This window comes from Hemiscyllium ocellatum, chromosome 10 (genome assembly GCF_020745735.1).
Source record: "Hemiscyllium ocellatum isolate sHemOce1 chromosome 10, sHemOce1.pat.X.cur, whole genome shotgun sequence".
Lineage (NCBI taxonomy): Eukaryota > Metazoa > Chordata > Chondrichthyes > Orectolobiformes > Hemiscylliidae > Hemiscyllium > Hemiscyllium ocellatum.
The window spans coordinates 32,134,565-32,152,183 of NC_083410.1; the positions used below are offsets into that span (position 1 = coordinate 32,134,565).

At 39.2% G+C, this 17,619-nt stretch overlaps 1 protein-coding gene across 2 annotated transcripts in view; it reads left to right on the forward strand.

Moving 5' to 3' along the window:
* The window catches only part of camkmt (calmodulin-lysine N-methyltransferase), a 375,134-nt gene that overhangs the window by 273,497 nt on the left and 84,018 nt on the right, over positions 1–17,619 (forward strand). For both annotated transcript variants that reach the window (XM_060831383.1, XM_060831384.1), the window contains exons 5-6: positions 2,243–2,297; positions 3,428–3,491. In XM_060831383.1, the coding sequence (XP_060687366.1) occupies positions 2,243–2,297; positions 3,428–3,491 (119 nt within the window). The remainder of the gene's footprint in view (positions 1–2,242; positions 2,298–3,427; positions 3,492–17,619) is intronic.

Below are 17,619 nucleotides of genomic sequence, written 5' to 3' on the forward strand. Positions count from 1 at the left end.
ATGAAACGTTTGCAGCAAAAACTTCCAGCTCGGCGAGCAGAACCACAACAAATACCTGTTTACTTTATGTGCCGCCTCATAAGGGATATATGCCAAAGATTCTTGATTTTCACTTAAGACATTTGGCTTCACTTTGTTTGTTTTCCATTGTTTTGGAAAATATGAACCCACAACCGATGAACCTTCATTTTCCTCGAATAACCTCTCAATGACAGAATTCACTAATTGTGTAACGTGTGAAAAGATTCAGTAAAATTAACCATCAAAATGTCTTCTAATCAAACCTTAACATTCATTTTGTTTATTGCTTTATCATAATATTTTAATTAACATATTTACTTACTTTTAGCTTCATTGTTTTGGAAAGCAAATTTACATCAGATGATCTCGTGTTGTCAGCTTATCAGATCTGATCTTATACAGTTGAGATTGCACAAAGCTTCATACATTTTAAATGCAGTTGGGTTTTGACTTGACAGCTGAATAATCTCATGTTAGACATTGTTGTCTCTTTCACATTTGAACCAATTCCAATTAGAAGGTAGCAGTTTAAATAATCAAATGAGAAGAGAGGCTGTCAAACAGTTATGGAAACACAGATTTTTTTGGCTTTTCTTAAAAATGAAGTAATGAAAGCTTAAGTGTTGGGGTAAGATAAAGGCATCAGTTTTTAAATTGTTCTAAGGAAGCAAATCAATGCCAGGTATTGACTTCATCATCAGGCAGCATGAACTTCAACATCAGGCAACAGTTCAAAAAGAGAGCTCGCCACTATCTTCTCAAGGGCAATGCCCATATCCTGTGATTGAATTTAAAAATGTGGCTGTTATGATTTGGCACAATCCTTTTAACAGCCCAATACATTTCCCCACATTTGCAGCTATCTTTGCATGAAACAAAATAATAAAGCTTTTTAAATGTCTTAGATATAGCTGACTTTAGTGGCTTTACTTGTTCCCTCTTTATTGGCTGTTTTAGTATTTTCTCATTATCTGTACTCTGACTTTAAAACTTATTATGGCTGCTCCAAGGGCACAGTTGGTAAGTGCATTTTCCACCTCCCAGTGCAGAACTGAATTGTGCAGACTAGGAAAGTCTCACTTTTATCCCCATAAGATGCTACATTTGATGACTTCCACTGGCAATTAGTGCCTCTGGGCAAAAGAAGATAGCAAAATGGTGGGGCTTCCATTACTGATTAGTGTCTAAAGACATCTGCTGGAGTGAATACAACTGGTAAGGACAAAAGCAGGATCAGTTGTGATGTCTTATAGGATAGAATAGCTTGGCAGCACTAAGGGTCAAGGATTAGACACACAATGGCAGCTTGGATGAGGTACTGAAGGCTGATTCTAATTTTGGAGCAATAACACACCATTAATGGATGTCTGTATGGGTGAAGAGGAGAAAACAAGGGAAGGGTACAGTTAGTTTTTTATATATCTGTTTTGGCAGTGATGTCTAATGATATTATCCAAGACTCAAATTGAGATTAGTTACTGAATTCAAAGATGCAATATATTTTAATTGGCATCAGGTATTTACTCTTACTACAGTGACTAAAGTTGTGTACTCCATTTCACTTGTACCATTAGTATCCATAAGTCCTCTGGACCAGTTTTTCCAGACAATGACCATTCAAAGCTGAGGAAAAAGTGTTAATGACATTAATGCAAATGAAAATATATTGGTTGTAATTTTTCAAACTTCTAAAGATGTGTAAAATGGACCTGTGCTGAGGTTTCCCTTTAAATGCACTGAATCACTGAAGCTACTTGTCTTTGCTTTATTTTATTACAGTAGTTACTGAATTGAACAAATATTTGGCTGAAGGAAAGATTCAAACTCCTTCTGTCTCTCTTTTGTTTAGCTTTTCCTCACTGATTCACTGTGCCATCACAGGAGGCATAATCAAGACACAGAGCCTCTCTTGAAAAAAAAGGAACCTTTTCAGATTTGCAGCACAGCAGTGTTAGTGTTGCAGTGAACACTAATGAGAACCCCCACTGCTTAGCATGCTACACAATTATTTTTTATATAATTATTTTTAAAAAGCAAGCTACATGTGGTGATCCAGTGAAGCAGCAAGACTTCTGCCTTTCATATCTTTGTAACTTCCTGCTTGTTGATGTGTTTCTGTAGATGTTGAATTTGCTGAAATGTATATGCCTTCAAAATCGTGTTGCCTAACTTTGGTTGGGTACTGTAATTTTCCTTTTCTCTAAATGTTATTTCTCTGCAGAGGCCTTGCAGTTTGTGAGCTGGGAGGTGGAATGACATGCTTGGCTGGGCTCATGGTAGGTTTTCTTAATTCACTTCTATTCCCCACCATCCCTGCTCCAAACCCTCCCCCCACCCCTTCATTCAGGAGTGAATAAAGGAAGGAGGGAGAGGGGGAAAGAAGTGTTCAGTCGCCGCTGACTGCTGGGTCACAAAGACTGTCATCTACATCAGTTGAGGTCACGCTGTACAGTCTTGAGAGACCCTCTGAGTTGACTTACTTTTGTATCATATTGATTTTGATGGTTGCTTTAGATGAGCAGAAGCATTTCATCTGAGTGCATTCAGTATCTCTTGTTGTGACATTGCAGGCCCCAAGAAGAGCCACTTCCATTGCCACAGTCAAAGCATTTCAGTTGACAGTCCATTTTCCCAAATACATGAAAAGCATCAGGAAAAAAAAATCACAGTTGGAGCACTATGATATAGTTGTAATGTTTAGCTGTATTATTATATCAACAAACATGATCCAGACTTCCAGCAATTAGATTCTTTTAACTTAGAATGACCATTCAGGAGCTGTCACCTCTACATTCTTTAAACTCTGAGTCATGTGTTCAGCAGATATTATGTATCATTGCAGTGCAGCAGAGACAAGTTTTTATTTCTCTCCAAAATAGAAAGCATATTGTTGCACTGATTGACATTTGACAAACCTGTCGTACTCTTATATAATGTGTCTAGGTTACTCACAAATGTATGAGCATGTCAGCTACACACGCACACATACACACAAAAAAAATTACCCTTACAAAGCCATCTGCTTCCAATGCAAAGTTATGTGAAGGGCATCAGGCGGGCAGACAGAGGCAAGCTGAAAGGCAGAGTGACAGCCTAGTATGATGGCTGTACTAGATAAACAGAAGGCTGCAAATGAAAGCCTCTCAGAATACCATCATCCACTGTCACAATCCAATTACTGAACAGAATGATAGCAAGATAGAGGTTCCCGCAAATGGAATGATAAAAGTATTGACTGATTTGATTGAATGATTAAAATAATGCAGACATAAAATGAAAAAAGATTGAAGATTGTTACTAAGAAATAGGTGAAGAAGCATGATACTGAAGGCTTGTCACTTCTGTCTTCACTTCCACACAAGACAAGCATATTTGCTCATCGTTCAATGCTATTTTCTTTTTGCAGGTTGCTATTTCTGCAGATGTCAAAGAACTTCTATTAACTGATGGGAATGAAAAAGCCATCAAAAGTATCCTTCCTCATACAAACTCATCTCAAAGCTCAAAAGTTTATTTTTAAATTTAAGACGTGTAATCACCAGAATTATACTGCATTTGTTTTCAATCAAACAATATAAACAGAAAAACCTGATGAATTTCTAGAAATAAGTCACAAAATTGAAAAGAAAATTCAGAAATATAGAAAATCTTGGAAATACGGTTGTTATACTCAAAAGGGTGTATTTGGCTTTCCCATGCATTTAATCTGTTCTGGCCTTCCCATTATTTTTTGTTCCTTTTCCAGATATGAGGATTTCTTATTACTCATCAAGTTAAAAGTAAACCAGAATTAATCCTGTGTTCATTAAATCAAGTAATTGATGCTTTAGAAGATGAGTTAGACTGAAGCAGTTTACAAATAAGTAGTTGACAAAAAAAAATTGTGTATTCGATTAATGCCTGCCCTCTATAAGCCTTACATTAATTCAGTATTATGTAGAAGGCTGTCATGGATTATTTACTCTCTGCAAACTTTCCCTGCCCTATCTCTCACTCCAAGATCTGCAATATTCAGACTGAATCCTCTACAGTTTGCCTCCCACAACTCCATTAGTAGCAATGTTTTCAACATGATTCTCTTCCTACAGCCTCTCCTCCAAAATTCTTTGTCTTGACACTTCTCTGTATTCTTTTAGATATCTTCTCTAGCTGTTCCACTACTATTTGGCATCTGCTTTCACTCTGTAAAGATCTTTTTGGGCTTCTGTATTAAATATGTCTTAATGCAAGCTGCTTTATTAAATTATTATCCACTTGTTAGTTGCAAGATGGTGATGCATGAATTGAGGCACTGCATGTAGACATGGCCGGGAAGGGGTGCCCAACAAGACATTTGAGACCCAAAATGTGGTTGGCAAAGATGTAGCTTATATAGATACAGCACAACTATCTTGTACACAGCTTGTTCTCCAATATAGTCAAACTTGGAATTGGAGGAACTCAACTAAATGAGTAAGAACCATACAGATTTCTAGATATAAATAAGAGTGATCAAAGATTTGGATTCCAAGGAAAAGTGTAAAACATGTTTTATATAATTATTTAATGAATTAAAATGATTTTTTAAAACTTTAAATTATTAAGCATAGTTTAAAATGTGTGGAGCAAAGTTGAATTAAAATAAGAATAAGTCAACTCAGGAAAATACCAATCCCTTTGGAATAAAAGAAAAGAAAAGCTAAATTTATAAGGAGCTATTTGCTTCTTTGCCAATATAGTACTTTAGGCCCAACTTAAAGCCATTGTATTTCAGATGGAAGAGGTTGTATCCCAGGACATTGTGGGAAGCTAATGAAGAAATTGAGGGCCTCCAGCAGAGATATTTGTTTCAAAGACAGTCACGGTTGAGGTGTCCGAAGTTTGGAGGGTAGCTAATGTTGAACCATTACTTAAGAGAGGCTGCAAGGAAAAACCACAGAACTATAGACCAGTGAGTTGGATGTCAATGGTGGGTAAGTTGTTGAAGGAGATTCTGAGAGGCAAGATCAATGTGCATTTCGAAAGACAACGACTGATTAAGGCTAGTCAGCATGGCTTTGTGCTTGGGAAATCATGTCTCATAAACTTGATCAAGCTTTTTGAGAAGGTGGTCAAGAAGATAAAATAAGGCAGAGCAGAAGGCATCATCTACATGGACTTTAGCAAGGCCTTCAACAAAATTACACATTGTAGACTGGTTAGTAAGGTTAGATCACATGGGATCCAGGGAAAGCTTGCAAATTGGATATAAAATTGGCTTGACAGTGGCAGATAGAACTTTGTGTCATCTGCAAATTTTGAAATATTACATTTAGTTCCCTCATCTAAATCATTCATATATATTGCGAACAGCTGGGGTCCTAGTACTCATCCCTGCAGAATCCCATTAGTCACTGCCTGCCATTCAGACAAAGACCCATTTATTCGTACTCTTATTTCATTGTCTGCTAATCAATTTTCCATCCATCTCAACAATTCCATTTGTTGTATTAATCTTTTATGTGGGACTTTGGCGAAAGTTTCTACAAGTCCAAATAAACCATTTCCACTTCGCTTCCCCGATTAAATCGGCCAGTTATATCCTCAAAGAATTCCAGCAGATTTGTCAAGCATGATTTCCCTATTGTAAATCCACGATGATTGTATCTGATCTATCACTGTTTTCTAAGTGCTGTACTATAAAATCCTTGATAATGGACTCCAGCACCTTCCCCACTACAAATGTCAGACTCATTAGTCTTCATTCCCTATTTTGTCTCGATCTCCCTTTATTAAATAATAGAATTATATTTGCTCCTTTCTAATCTGTAGGAACTCTATTGCACAGTCAAGAATCTTTGAAGATGACCACCAATGCGTCCTGTATTTCTAGAGCCACTTCCTTAAATACTCTGGGACGTCAATTATCAGGCACTGGGGATTTATCAGCCTTCAATCCCATCAATTTCTTCAAAACCATTTCTCTCCTAATACAGATTTGCTTCAGTTCCTCCTTTTCACTAAACTTTGTAATCCCCATCATTTTAGTAAAACATTCTTTTTGAACTGTCTGCTTTAATTACTCCATCTTTTCTTGATAACTGATTCTTTCTGCAAGAACATAACAGTCAGCCACATTTAATAAGTACTCTCCATGACTTCTAATCAGTCGACAAACGATGACAATTCAGATTGTACATTAGTCTCTGAGTCTTGGAACTCTGGGTCCAGAGTCATTGAAGAGAATTGAGAAGATGATTTGGAAGAATTATCATCATCAGCCCAATAACAATCATTATTGTTTTCCCTTCTTGCCCCTCCATCTCTGACCAAACTTTCACCCACTGAGGCAATCCACATTTCACTTGTTTAGCAGCACACTTGTATCAAAGCACTCATATACTCGCAAGTCATATTTGTTACAAAGATTGTCTTGGAATTTAGTTTGTGATTTATAAGGACTTTCATTCCTTCAATAATCACTGGCCAACACGAGAAGAATATACAGGGCAATTCCTACTTCCAAAGCAGCAGCAATAATTTAAAAATAACATTTTTGGCCTAGACTATTAATTGGAGCTGGCAAACAGAAAAACCAGCTACACAATGAATACTGTGTGTTCTGCACAAAGCTGTGCATAGTACTCATTTTGGTAGCCATCATTACCAGCAGTGGGAAGATATGAATTGCAAGGTGCTTTCAACCTGATGATTTTTGAACATGTGAGGTACACCTGGTAGCAGCACCTCACCCCCCTGTACTGATCAGGGAGTGTATTGTAATTCTGCCTTGCCAGGTTCAGACAATCGCTGCAGGCATTTGACAAAGTGTTTGGTGTGGTATAAGAGAAGTACATACCCCAGACAACAAAGCTATCGGTTGTATTTAGCAACTATTGTCAATAAATTAGGTGAATGTAGCTTGTAGTTAAAAGGAGTAGTTGATGTAAAGAATAGTAAAATATCGTAGATTAGGAGTGTGTCAAAAGGTACAAATGAAATAAAATTTTAAAACAAAACCAAGAAAAACTTGTAAAAGTATGAAGGTTGCCAGTATTTCTTTTTACCAAGTGAAATGGGCCCCTTGCTGAGATATTTGGATCATCGAAAGTCACAGGCGAGGTACCAGAGACTGGAGATTGGCGAACATGGTGCCCACTATTTAAAAAAGTTGGTAAGGAAAAGCCAGGGAACTATAGACCAGTGAGCCTGACATCAGTGTAGGTAGGTTGTTGGAGGGAATCCTAAGGGATAGCATTTACATGTATTTGGATAGACAAGGACTGATGAAGATAGTCAACATGGCTCTGTGTGTGGGAAATCATGTCTCACTAACTTGATTGACTTTTTGAAGAAGGAGCGAAGATGATTGATGAGTGAAGAGCAATGGACATGACCTATGTGGACATGGGAGACTGGTTAGCAAGGTTAGATCACATGGAATACAGGGAGAACTAGCCGTTTGGATACTGAACTGGCTCGAAAGTAGAAGATAGAGGGTAAGGGATGGAGGGTTGCTTTTCAGACTGGAGGCCTGTGACCAGTGGTATGCCACAAAGATTGGTGCTGGGTCCACTGTTTTTCGTCATTTATATAAATGATTTGGATGTGAACATAGAAGGAATATTTACTAAGTTTTCAAATGGCACAAAAATCAGAGGTGTAATCGACAAGGAAGAGAAGTGATTGCTGGGCCTTTTGCTGAGATATTTGTACCATCGATAGTCATAGGTGAGGTGCCGGAAGACTGGAAGTTGGCTAACGTGGCACCACTGTTTACGAAGGATGGTAAGGACAAGCCAGGGAACTGTAGACCAGTGAGCCTGACATCGGTGGTGGGCAAGTTGTTGGAAGGAATCCTGAGGGACAGGATATACATGTATTTGAAAAGACAAAGACTGATTAGGGATAGTCAACATGGCTTTGAGTGTGGGAAGTCATGTCTCACAAACTTGATTGAGTTTTTTGAAGAAGTAAAAAAGAAGATTGATGAGGGCAGAGTGGTAGATGTGATCTATATGGACTTCAGTAAGGCATTCGACAAGGAAGCCCATGAGTTAGCAATATTAGAGCTCACAGAATACAGGGAGAACTAGCCGTTTGGATACAGAACTGGCTGAAAGGTAGAAGACAGAAAGTGGTGATGGAGGGTTGTTTTCCAGACTGGAGGCCTGTGACCAGTGGAGTGCCACAAGGATTAGTGCTGGGTCCACTACTTTTTGACATTTACATAAATGATTTGGATGTGAGCATAAGAGGTATAGTTAGTAAGTTTGCAGATGAGACCAAAATTGGAAGTTAGTGGACAGCGAAGAAGCTTACCTATGATTACAATGGGATCTTATCAGATGGGCCAGTGGGTTGAGGAGTGGCAGATTGAGTTTAATTTAGATAAATGCAAGCTGCTGCATTTTAGGAAAGCAAATCTTAGCAGGACTTACACACTTAATGGTAAAGTCCCAGGGAATGTAGCGGAACAGAGACCTTGGAGTACAGGTTCATAACTCCTTGAAAGTAAAATTGCAGGTCGATAACATAGTGAAGAAGGCATTCGGTATGCTTTCCTTTATAGGTCAGCATATTGAGTACAGGAATTGGGAGGTCATGTTGCGGCTGTACAGGACATTGGTTAAACCACTTTTGGAATGTTGCTTGCAATTCTGGTCTCCTTTCTGTCAGAAGGATGTTGTGAAACTTGAAATGGTTCAGAAAAGATTTATAAGGATGTTGCCAGGGTTGGAGGATTTGACCAAAATGAAGAGGTTAAATAGGCTGGGGGAGTGGTGATCTCAAAGAGGTTTATAAAATCATGAGGGGCATGAATAGGATAAATAGACAAAGTCTCTTCCCAGCTATGGGGGAGTCCAGAACTAGAGGACATAGGTTTAGGGTGAGAGGGGAAAGATATAAAAGAGACCTAAGGGGCAAATGTTTCATGCAGAGAATGGTACGTCTATGGAATGAGCTGCCAGAGGATGTGGTGGAGACTGGTACAATTGCAATACTTAAAAGGCATCTGGATGGGTATATGAATAGGAAGGGTTTAGAGAGATATGGGCCAGGTGCTGGCAGGTGGGACTAGATTGGGTTGAGATATCTGGTCGGCACGGACAAATTGGATCAAAGGGCCTGTTTCCATCCTGTACATCTCTATGAACCTATGACTGTACGGTTTCCTCAAGAGTACAACAAAATCTTGATCAGTTGGGCCAATGGGCCAAGGAGTGGCAGGCGGAGTTTGATTTAGATAAATGTGAGGTGCTGCATTATTGAAAGGCAAACTAGGGCAGGAATTATGCACTTAATGGTAAGATCTTGGGATGATTTGCTGAGCTAAGAGACCTTGCAGTGCATGTTCATAGTTCCTTGAAAGTGGACTCGCAGATGGATAGGATAGTGAAGAAGGCATTTGGTATGCTTTCCTTTATTGATCAGAGCATCGAGTACGGGAGTTGGGAGGTCATGTTGCAGCTGTACAGGACATTGGTTAGGCCACTTTTGGAATATTGTGTGCAATTCTGGTCTCCCAGCTGAAGGATGTTGTTCAGTAAAAATTTACAAGGATGTTGCCAGGGTTGGAGAGTTTGAGCTATCGGGAGAGGCTGAACAGGCTGGGACTGTTTTCCCTGGAGTGTCGGAGCCTGAGGAGTAACCTTATAGAGGTTTATAAAATGAGGGGCATGAATAACGTAAATAGACAAAGTATTTTTCCTGGGGTGGGCAAGTCCGGAACTGGTGGGCCTTGGTTAAGGGTGAGAGGGGATATATTTAAAAGGGACCTAACGGGCAATGTCTTCACACAAAAGGTGGTGTGTGTATGGAATGAGCTGCCAAAGGAAGTGATGGAGGCTGATACAATTACAACATTTAAACGGCAGCTGGATGGTTTTTTGAATAGGAAGTGTTTAGGGAGATATGGGCCAAGTGCTGGTAAATCGGATTAGAATAATTTAGTATATCTGGTTAGCATGGACAAGTTGGACCGAAAGGTCTGTTTCATGCTGCCCATCTCAATGACTCGAAAGAGAGTGGCTGAGGTAAATATGGGTCCTTCTCTGCAGAAACAGGTGCTTCTGAAATCAACGATGAGGACTCGTTAAGTGATATTTTTTAAAACATGCTGGAAATACAAGTCTGACAGCATCAATGAGAAACGGATTCATTTTTCATGTCCGTCACCTATCACCAGAGCTGGAAAAGGTTAGAGTATTAGCAGGTCTAGTTGAGAAGCCGGGATAATGGGTAGAGGATAGCATGGTGGCAACATCATTAGTCGAGTAATCCAGAGACCAGGCAAATCCCATCATGCAGCCTGTAGAATGTGAATACACTTAACAGCTTTAGAAATATAAAACCGGTCTCAGTAATAGTCTATCTAGTTCACGAAAATCCTTCAGGAAAGAAAATTTGCCATCCCTATCTGGTCTGCCCTATGTCTGACTCCAGATCCAGTATCAGGTGGTTGACTCTTAACTGCCCTCTTGAGATGGCCTAGGGAGCCACTCTGTTCAAGGCCAATTGAGAAACTTGTTGCTCGATACTCCATGAAAGAATAAAAGATCAAAATAGATGAAACTGAGAGAGGGTGGATGCCAGGAGAGATTGAAGGACAAAACAAAGGATTGGATAAGGTAAAAGAACTGGTGACAAGATAAGATCTGTTTGGAGAAATTGTAAATGAACAAATGCAGAATCATTCCCAATAGCTGCCATCTCAAAGCAAAAACAAAAGAGGCAAAGATTATGAGCAGATAATTAAAACAACAAGGAAACATTACACTTTCAAGTACAGTAAAAATATACTGGAAAGCAGTTCTCCAATCCACGGTATCTCCCACTGTGAGCAGTGAATACTATGTACTACATTGATCCAAGTTCAAGTAAATTACTGTTTCATCTGGAAGGCTTTGCACCTTGGACAGTCAGAATAGGAAAATATAGCATTTCCTGAACTTTCTAGGTTAGGTGATGTGGGAAGAGGAGGGACAGTATTTGGCGTGGTAGAGGAGTTGAGCAGGATGTATCGAAGGGGAGAGTGATGTGGAAAGCTGAAAAGAGAATTCACAGGATGGTACAATAATGAAATGAGCTGCCACAGAAAGTGGTGGAAGTGAGTACTTTTGCATCGTTTAAAAGGCATCTATGGGCCAAATGCTGGTGCATGGGATTGCCTCAGATTGGGCTGTCCGATTGGCATTATGAGTTGGACTGAACGGTCTGTTTCTGTGCTGTGGTGTGCCACAGGGGTCTGTGCTGGAGTTTCAACTTTTTACAATTTATGTAAATGGTTAGGATGAAGGGACCAAAGATGTGGTTGCTAAATTTGTTATGAGGAAGATCTAAGGATTTTTTGTGAAAGGGAAGTCTTGCTTAATACATTTATTTGAGTTCTTTGAAGAATGAACGTGCTTTGAATAAATGGGAACTGGTAGATGTAGTGTACTTTGATTTCCAAAAGGTGCCACATCAATGTTTATGGCGAAGATATGAGTGCATGCCGAAGGGATAGATAAATAAAGCAAGTGACAAAGATTTAATAATTGGAATAAGAATGAATAAGTTGAGAATTGTTTTTCTCACAGAGGGTCGTATGACTTTGGAACTCTTCCAAAAAAATGCTGGAAGCAGTCTGAATATTTTTAAGGGAGAAAGAGAGAGGTTTTTGGTAGCAGGGGATGATTGGTTATCACGGTGAGTGAGAATGTGGTTTATGCCGGTCAGCCATGGATCTTCTTGAATCTGCTCCACCATGGTCAGCTGAGTGTAAAAGATTCCTTGGCTCTATTCAAACAGCCATTTTTTTCTGTTGTCCTGCCCAACATTCACTTCTAAACCAAATTTTAAAAAAAGAATCTGCTTATTCCTTTGCTTCATGAGAAATTCTGCTGTGGAGGCATTGGCTGATCTAAACAACAACAACTTTGAACTCCAAAAGTACTCAGTGGTGACAGAGTCATAGAGTTATACAACATGAAAACAGACCCTTCGGTCCAACTTGGCTGTGCCGACTAGGCATCCCAATCTTACCTAGATCCATCTATCAATTTGTCTACAATGATCGTTAATGAAGATACCGTTGTCATAGATTTCAGTCCCAATACCTGTAATGTTGTATTTACCTAGCAACTTGCTAGCGATAACAGTTCCATTTTGATAGCAGTGTTGTAATAAGTGAACAAGTGCAGTGCCCTCCAGAGACACTCAACTAGAGTACGTCCTGGTTTATCAGATGCAAGACTCGATCTTGTTTTGTGTTGTAGAATCCCTATAACAAGTCTGATGAGATCAGCTAATACGACAGCATGGCAGCATAGTGGTTGTGGCAATGGGGTAGCTACACAGGCGATAAAATCAAATCCCACCATCTTAATTTGTGTAACCGAATTCAGTAAATGTGGCACCAGAAGAAAGCAATCACAAAACCCGCTGGATCACTGTAAAAATCTAAATACTTCATTCATGATCTGCAGGAAATGATCTGCCACCTTTTATTACAACCTTCATATGTCTGCATACTATTCAGCTATGTATCTACCTTGAAGAGTCAAGTATAGAATCTATTTGTTTAGATTTAAGAAACAACAGAAGTGCCATTACACCACCGGGTGTTCTCTAAAGCTTTCCCACTAGTTGGTAGTTTATAAAGGGTCAAACCTGCAAGGAAATAAGAAGTACAAGAACTAAAGAGCATTGATCGTGCAGGAATTTACTAAATCTAATATTAACTGGGATAATCTGAGAAAGAGAAGATTCTGCAGCAGGCTCGAGATTTTTTTTGACCAGTAACATCTTGAGCCTAAAGAAGGCAGCAGAACTGCTGATTTGGTTCTGGGAAATATGATAGAGTAAGTGGATCAAGTGTATAGGGAACATATAGGGCTTCAGAAATCAGATATTTTTTCTCATACCCTGTTCAGGGATGTTATTACACACCTCTTGAATATGTAGAACTTGAATCAGGGCCTCTTGGCCCTGAGGCAGGGATACTACCACTGCACCACAAGTGCAGTGGGGACAGGGATTATTGTCGCTGATTTAGAGTAAGAGCATTTTGTTAGCACAGGCCCAACTTCAGTAGGGTGACAATTATTCCAATTTATCCAAGATTGATACTGTATGATCATTGACAGGTAAATCCAAAGATGAATAATGGGCTGCTTTTCAAGAAGATTTTTTTTCATTCATTTTCAGAATGTGGGCTTTGCTGGCTGTGCTGGCATTTATTGTCGATCCCTAATGCTTGAGTGGCTGTACTAAAAATCAGATATTTACGACAATTGATAATGGTTACATGGTTGTCATTAGACCAACTTTTAATTCCAGATTTTGTTGATTGAATTTAGTTGAAACATATTTTGTGACCTATAGATGATATAATGAGACCCAATAAATTAGTATCGAAGGGCAAAATGTGATGGCACAGACTTGGAGAGCCAAAGGGTCTGAACCTCTGCTATATTGCTCTTTGTTAATAATAATTTTCAATTCCTCCTTCCAATGTATTTTTTTTTAACTTGCCTTCGTTCAATTGTGCACTCACCTGTGTCAGAGTCATCTCCTCATCTTGCTCAGTGTATGCTATATTTCCACAGATGCTAGCAGGTCCGGCTCTAGGAAAAGTAAACGTTCCCTTGCTGAAGTAGTTTATAGGTTCCTAGCAGTAATTACATTATAAAAGTAAATGGCGTGTTTATGAAAAGTACTATAGTAATCATTGGTATCTTTAATGTGGATTAGACAAATAAGATTGACAAAGGTAGCCTGGAAAGTATATTGATGGTAGTTCCTTAGTGAAATACATTCTGGATGTAACCAATGATCAAGTTATTCTACACTTGGTAAATGACCAATAAGACAAGGTTGATCAATAACCTCATGATAAAGGAGCCTTTAGGTAACGGTGGTCATAATAAAGCAGAATTACACTTTCATTTTGAAGGGCAAAGTGTGGTTTAAGAGTTGTGCTTTTAAAAAGGTAACCATGAGGGCATTCCTGATGAAGGGATTACCCCTGAAACATCAATTCTCCTGTTGCTTGGATGTGCCTGACCGGCTGTGCTTTTCCAACACTACACTCTCAACTCTGATCTCCAGCATCTGTAATCCTCACTTTCTCCTCCTAATTGAGTAGACAACACAGAGGACATAGTGTTAGTAGTGTTGGGGTTTTGGGTATGTGCAATTTTTGAGAGAAGATATTGTCAGTAATGGTGAGAGTGGTCGAGCCTGAACTATGGTGGGAGGTGGGTAATGTCCTGAGAGATTGAATGTGAGGTATTGGAGAGAAGTTGGTGGTTCTTATACAGGCAAAGTGGAGAAGGTCATTGACTTACTTCCAACATTGTGTCAGGCAGCATCCAAGGAGCAAGAGAATTGATGTTCGGGCATAAGCCCTTCATCAAGAATGAATTCCTGATGAAGGGCTTATGTCTGAAACATCGGTTTTCCTGTTCCTTGGATACTGCCTGACCTGTGTGCTTTTCTTGCGCCATACATTTCAACTCTGATCTCCAGCATCTGCGGTCCTCACTTTCTCCTTACTTCTAACATTGCTGTGCATTCCTCCAGATAGCACTGACGTGAGTGGCAACCTCGGATCAGGTTGCAATGTCTGGAGTCATGGTCTCATCTACTAGTTCTTGGGGAAGGGGATTTCCCACTTCTGCATCACCCTGTCCACCAGGACCTTTAAATCTCTGCCCTGAAAATGGGACATGAATTTCCCTTGATCTGACAGGTTTAGGGTAATTGTCAGGAATCATGTTAGCTCCAGATTAGCAGTGATTGATTAGGTTCACAATGTTGCCAGCACCAGTCCATTCTTGGATATCCTCACAGTGACAAATTGTTCCAGGTTATGGCGAGTGGTAGAATGGGATGAAAATGACACCACAATGGTAGGGCAAGTATTAATGAATTATGTTTGGGACAAGATGTTGAGAACATTTTCTAGGCCTCACTGAGAGAAATCCTTCATGAGACTCAACAAAACTGATACTTAGTCCAAAAAAGAAAAAAATCAGGCTTTAATACCTTGCAGCAATGTTTTGCTTTCTTGAGATAGAGAGATTGTTTGAGAAGGATGCATCATCCATAGTTAAGTAAAGAAGTTAAGGATTATATCAAATTGATCTGCAAAGAATGATAAAAGACAATAAAGGTGGAGATAGTAGAGTATGACAGAAAGCTGGCTAGTAATATAAAACATCTAATATGAGGTTCCACAAGTATTTTTACAGGAGAAAAATAACAAAACTAAGTTTTGATGACGTGTCATTGGACTGAAAATGTTAACTTTGGTTTTCTCACCATAGATGCTGTCAGTCCTGCTGAGTTTCTCCAGCACTTTCTCTTTTTATTCTATAGCCTTTTAGACTAGCACCTGAAATAAGGAAATTTCTACAGTTGATTATTGTGGAGCTTGTAGCAGGACACTTAGAAAATCATAATGTGATCAGGCAGATTCAACGTGGCTTTTTTAAAGGGGCATTGTATTTAACTAATTTGTTAGTGTTTTTTTGAGCAAGTGCCAACAGTGGACAAAGGAGAACCTGTAGTTGTGGTGAACTTGGATTTCCAAAAGGCATTTGATAGGATGCTGCATCAAAGGTTACTACTCAGGAGCCCATGGTACACGGTGTAATTTGTGAGCCTGGATACAAGATTCATTATCTAATAGGAAGCAGAAAGTAGGAACTAATGCGTCTTTTTTCGTTAGCATGATGTAACTAGTGGAGGGTCTCAGTGATGGTTGTTCATGCTCAATTATTTCCAGTGATGTGGATGAAGGGATCAGATATCTTGTAGCTCAAAGTCTATGGTACAAAGAGATCTGGGCATTCTCGTACATGAATCACAAAATGTTAGATTGCAGATAGAGCAAGTAGTTAAGAAGGCAAATGGAATATTGGTGTGTTTTGCAAGGGGAATGGAATATAAAAATAGGGATGTTTTACTGCAGCTGTGAGATAACCTCAGCAATACTTTGTACAGTTTTGGTGGTCTTATTTGTTAATGATATTGGGAAGAATTTGGGAAGAAGTCCAAAAGCAAGAGAATTTCCAGGAGGGAAGAAAAACCTCAACTAGCGAACTAAGGCTAGAAACTCTGCTGAATATTCTGGCAATCAGGTAGCGAATTGGCCTGCCTGGAAATGCTGACCAATTAGATACAGGTAGTTCCAGAAACCAGCAATGTCCTGGTGGCTGCTGCTGAGAAAATACACTCCAAAATCTGCCAACAGAACAAGAGACTTTTCTGTCCCACTGGAGCTGAAGTCATTGCAGCCTCTGTGACGGACTTTAATTGACGAATTCAGGGCCTAAATTTAGGGTGAGGCTGTAAAGTTGAACTTGGGATTTTCCACCCAGAACTTAATTCGGACAAGGGATGATTAAGTGGAAGAATTCTGGTCCATCACCATCCCCCTATTGATGTTCAGTTCCTAATTTTAGACCTGTTGCCTGAGGACCCAAAAATTGTATTTGAAGGAGTTTAGCGATGGTTCACTTGATGTATCTCTGGGATGAATGGCTTATCTTGTAAATAAACATTGAGCAGGTTGGACATATACTCATTGGAATTTAGAAAAATGAAAGATGATCTTACTGAAACATATAAGCTCTGTGGACATTTGATAGGTGCATATGGGGAAGATGTTTTCTCTTGTACAGGAAACTGGAACCAGGGGATACAATTCAAAAATAAGAGGTTTTCCTTTTAAAATGGATGAGGTGAATTTTTACTGAAGTTTGTGAAATTCTGTACTCCAGAGAGCAATGGAAACTGGGTCACTGAAAATATTCATTGCTGTGTTAGATAGGTTTTTGATAGTCAAGGGCTATGAAAGCAGACCGAAATATGGAGGAGAAGCCATAAGATCACCAGGGCCTTATTGATATTCAGTGACTGTCATCTTGTGGGTAGCATTGCAGCCAGGAACTGGTGCTATTCTCGCCCAACATCAATCACCCACTCGTTCCAGCAGGGTCACTAACCAGTTGATCAGACACAGAAGCCAACATGGCAAGGGGCAGAATGGAAACTGCAACTTGGAATCCAAATGCCAATTTTTTTACCCACTTGCCATTACCTTTTGCAATTTGTAAGAAAGGAAGATTGAAAAGCTAAATTAAGAAAATTAATGATAAGTAATAACTATGCTAGTTTTTGTGTTTAGCTTGTATAAAATTATTGTTGATCCCTGGCCCATTGATTTTATATCCTAACCAGTTCAACACTAAAAAGCCGGAGGGGACTCTTTAAAAAAAGAAAAATCTTGGCTACTGCTGCAGAATCTCTGTCCATTATAATTTCCTCAGCATTTTCCACCTTATTAATGCACTGTAGGGCTAATCGTTACGCATTTTGTCAGTTTAAGCAATGAGACGGATTAAATATGTAATGTACAAGTGGTAAAAAAATAAGAGAAGGTGCACTATTTAGAAGAAGCCTCTTTTTATACACAATCTAATTACATTATGTATATGCACTTCAACTCCATAAATGTGGAGAGAGATTTGGCTGCGTATATAATTCATTTTATTAGTTGATTAAAACATCTTCTCCATCGACACTCCTGTTTGTTAATAAGGTCGCCTCACACCTTCTCGATGCAAAGCACTGCTTGATCCTTAGTAA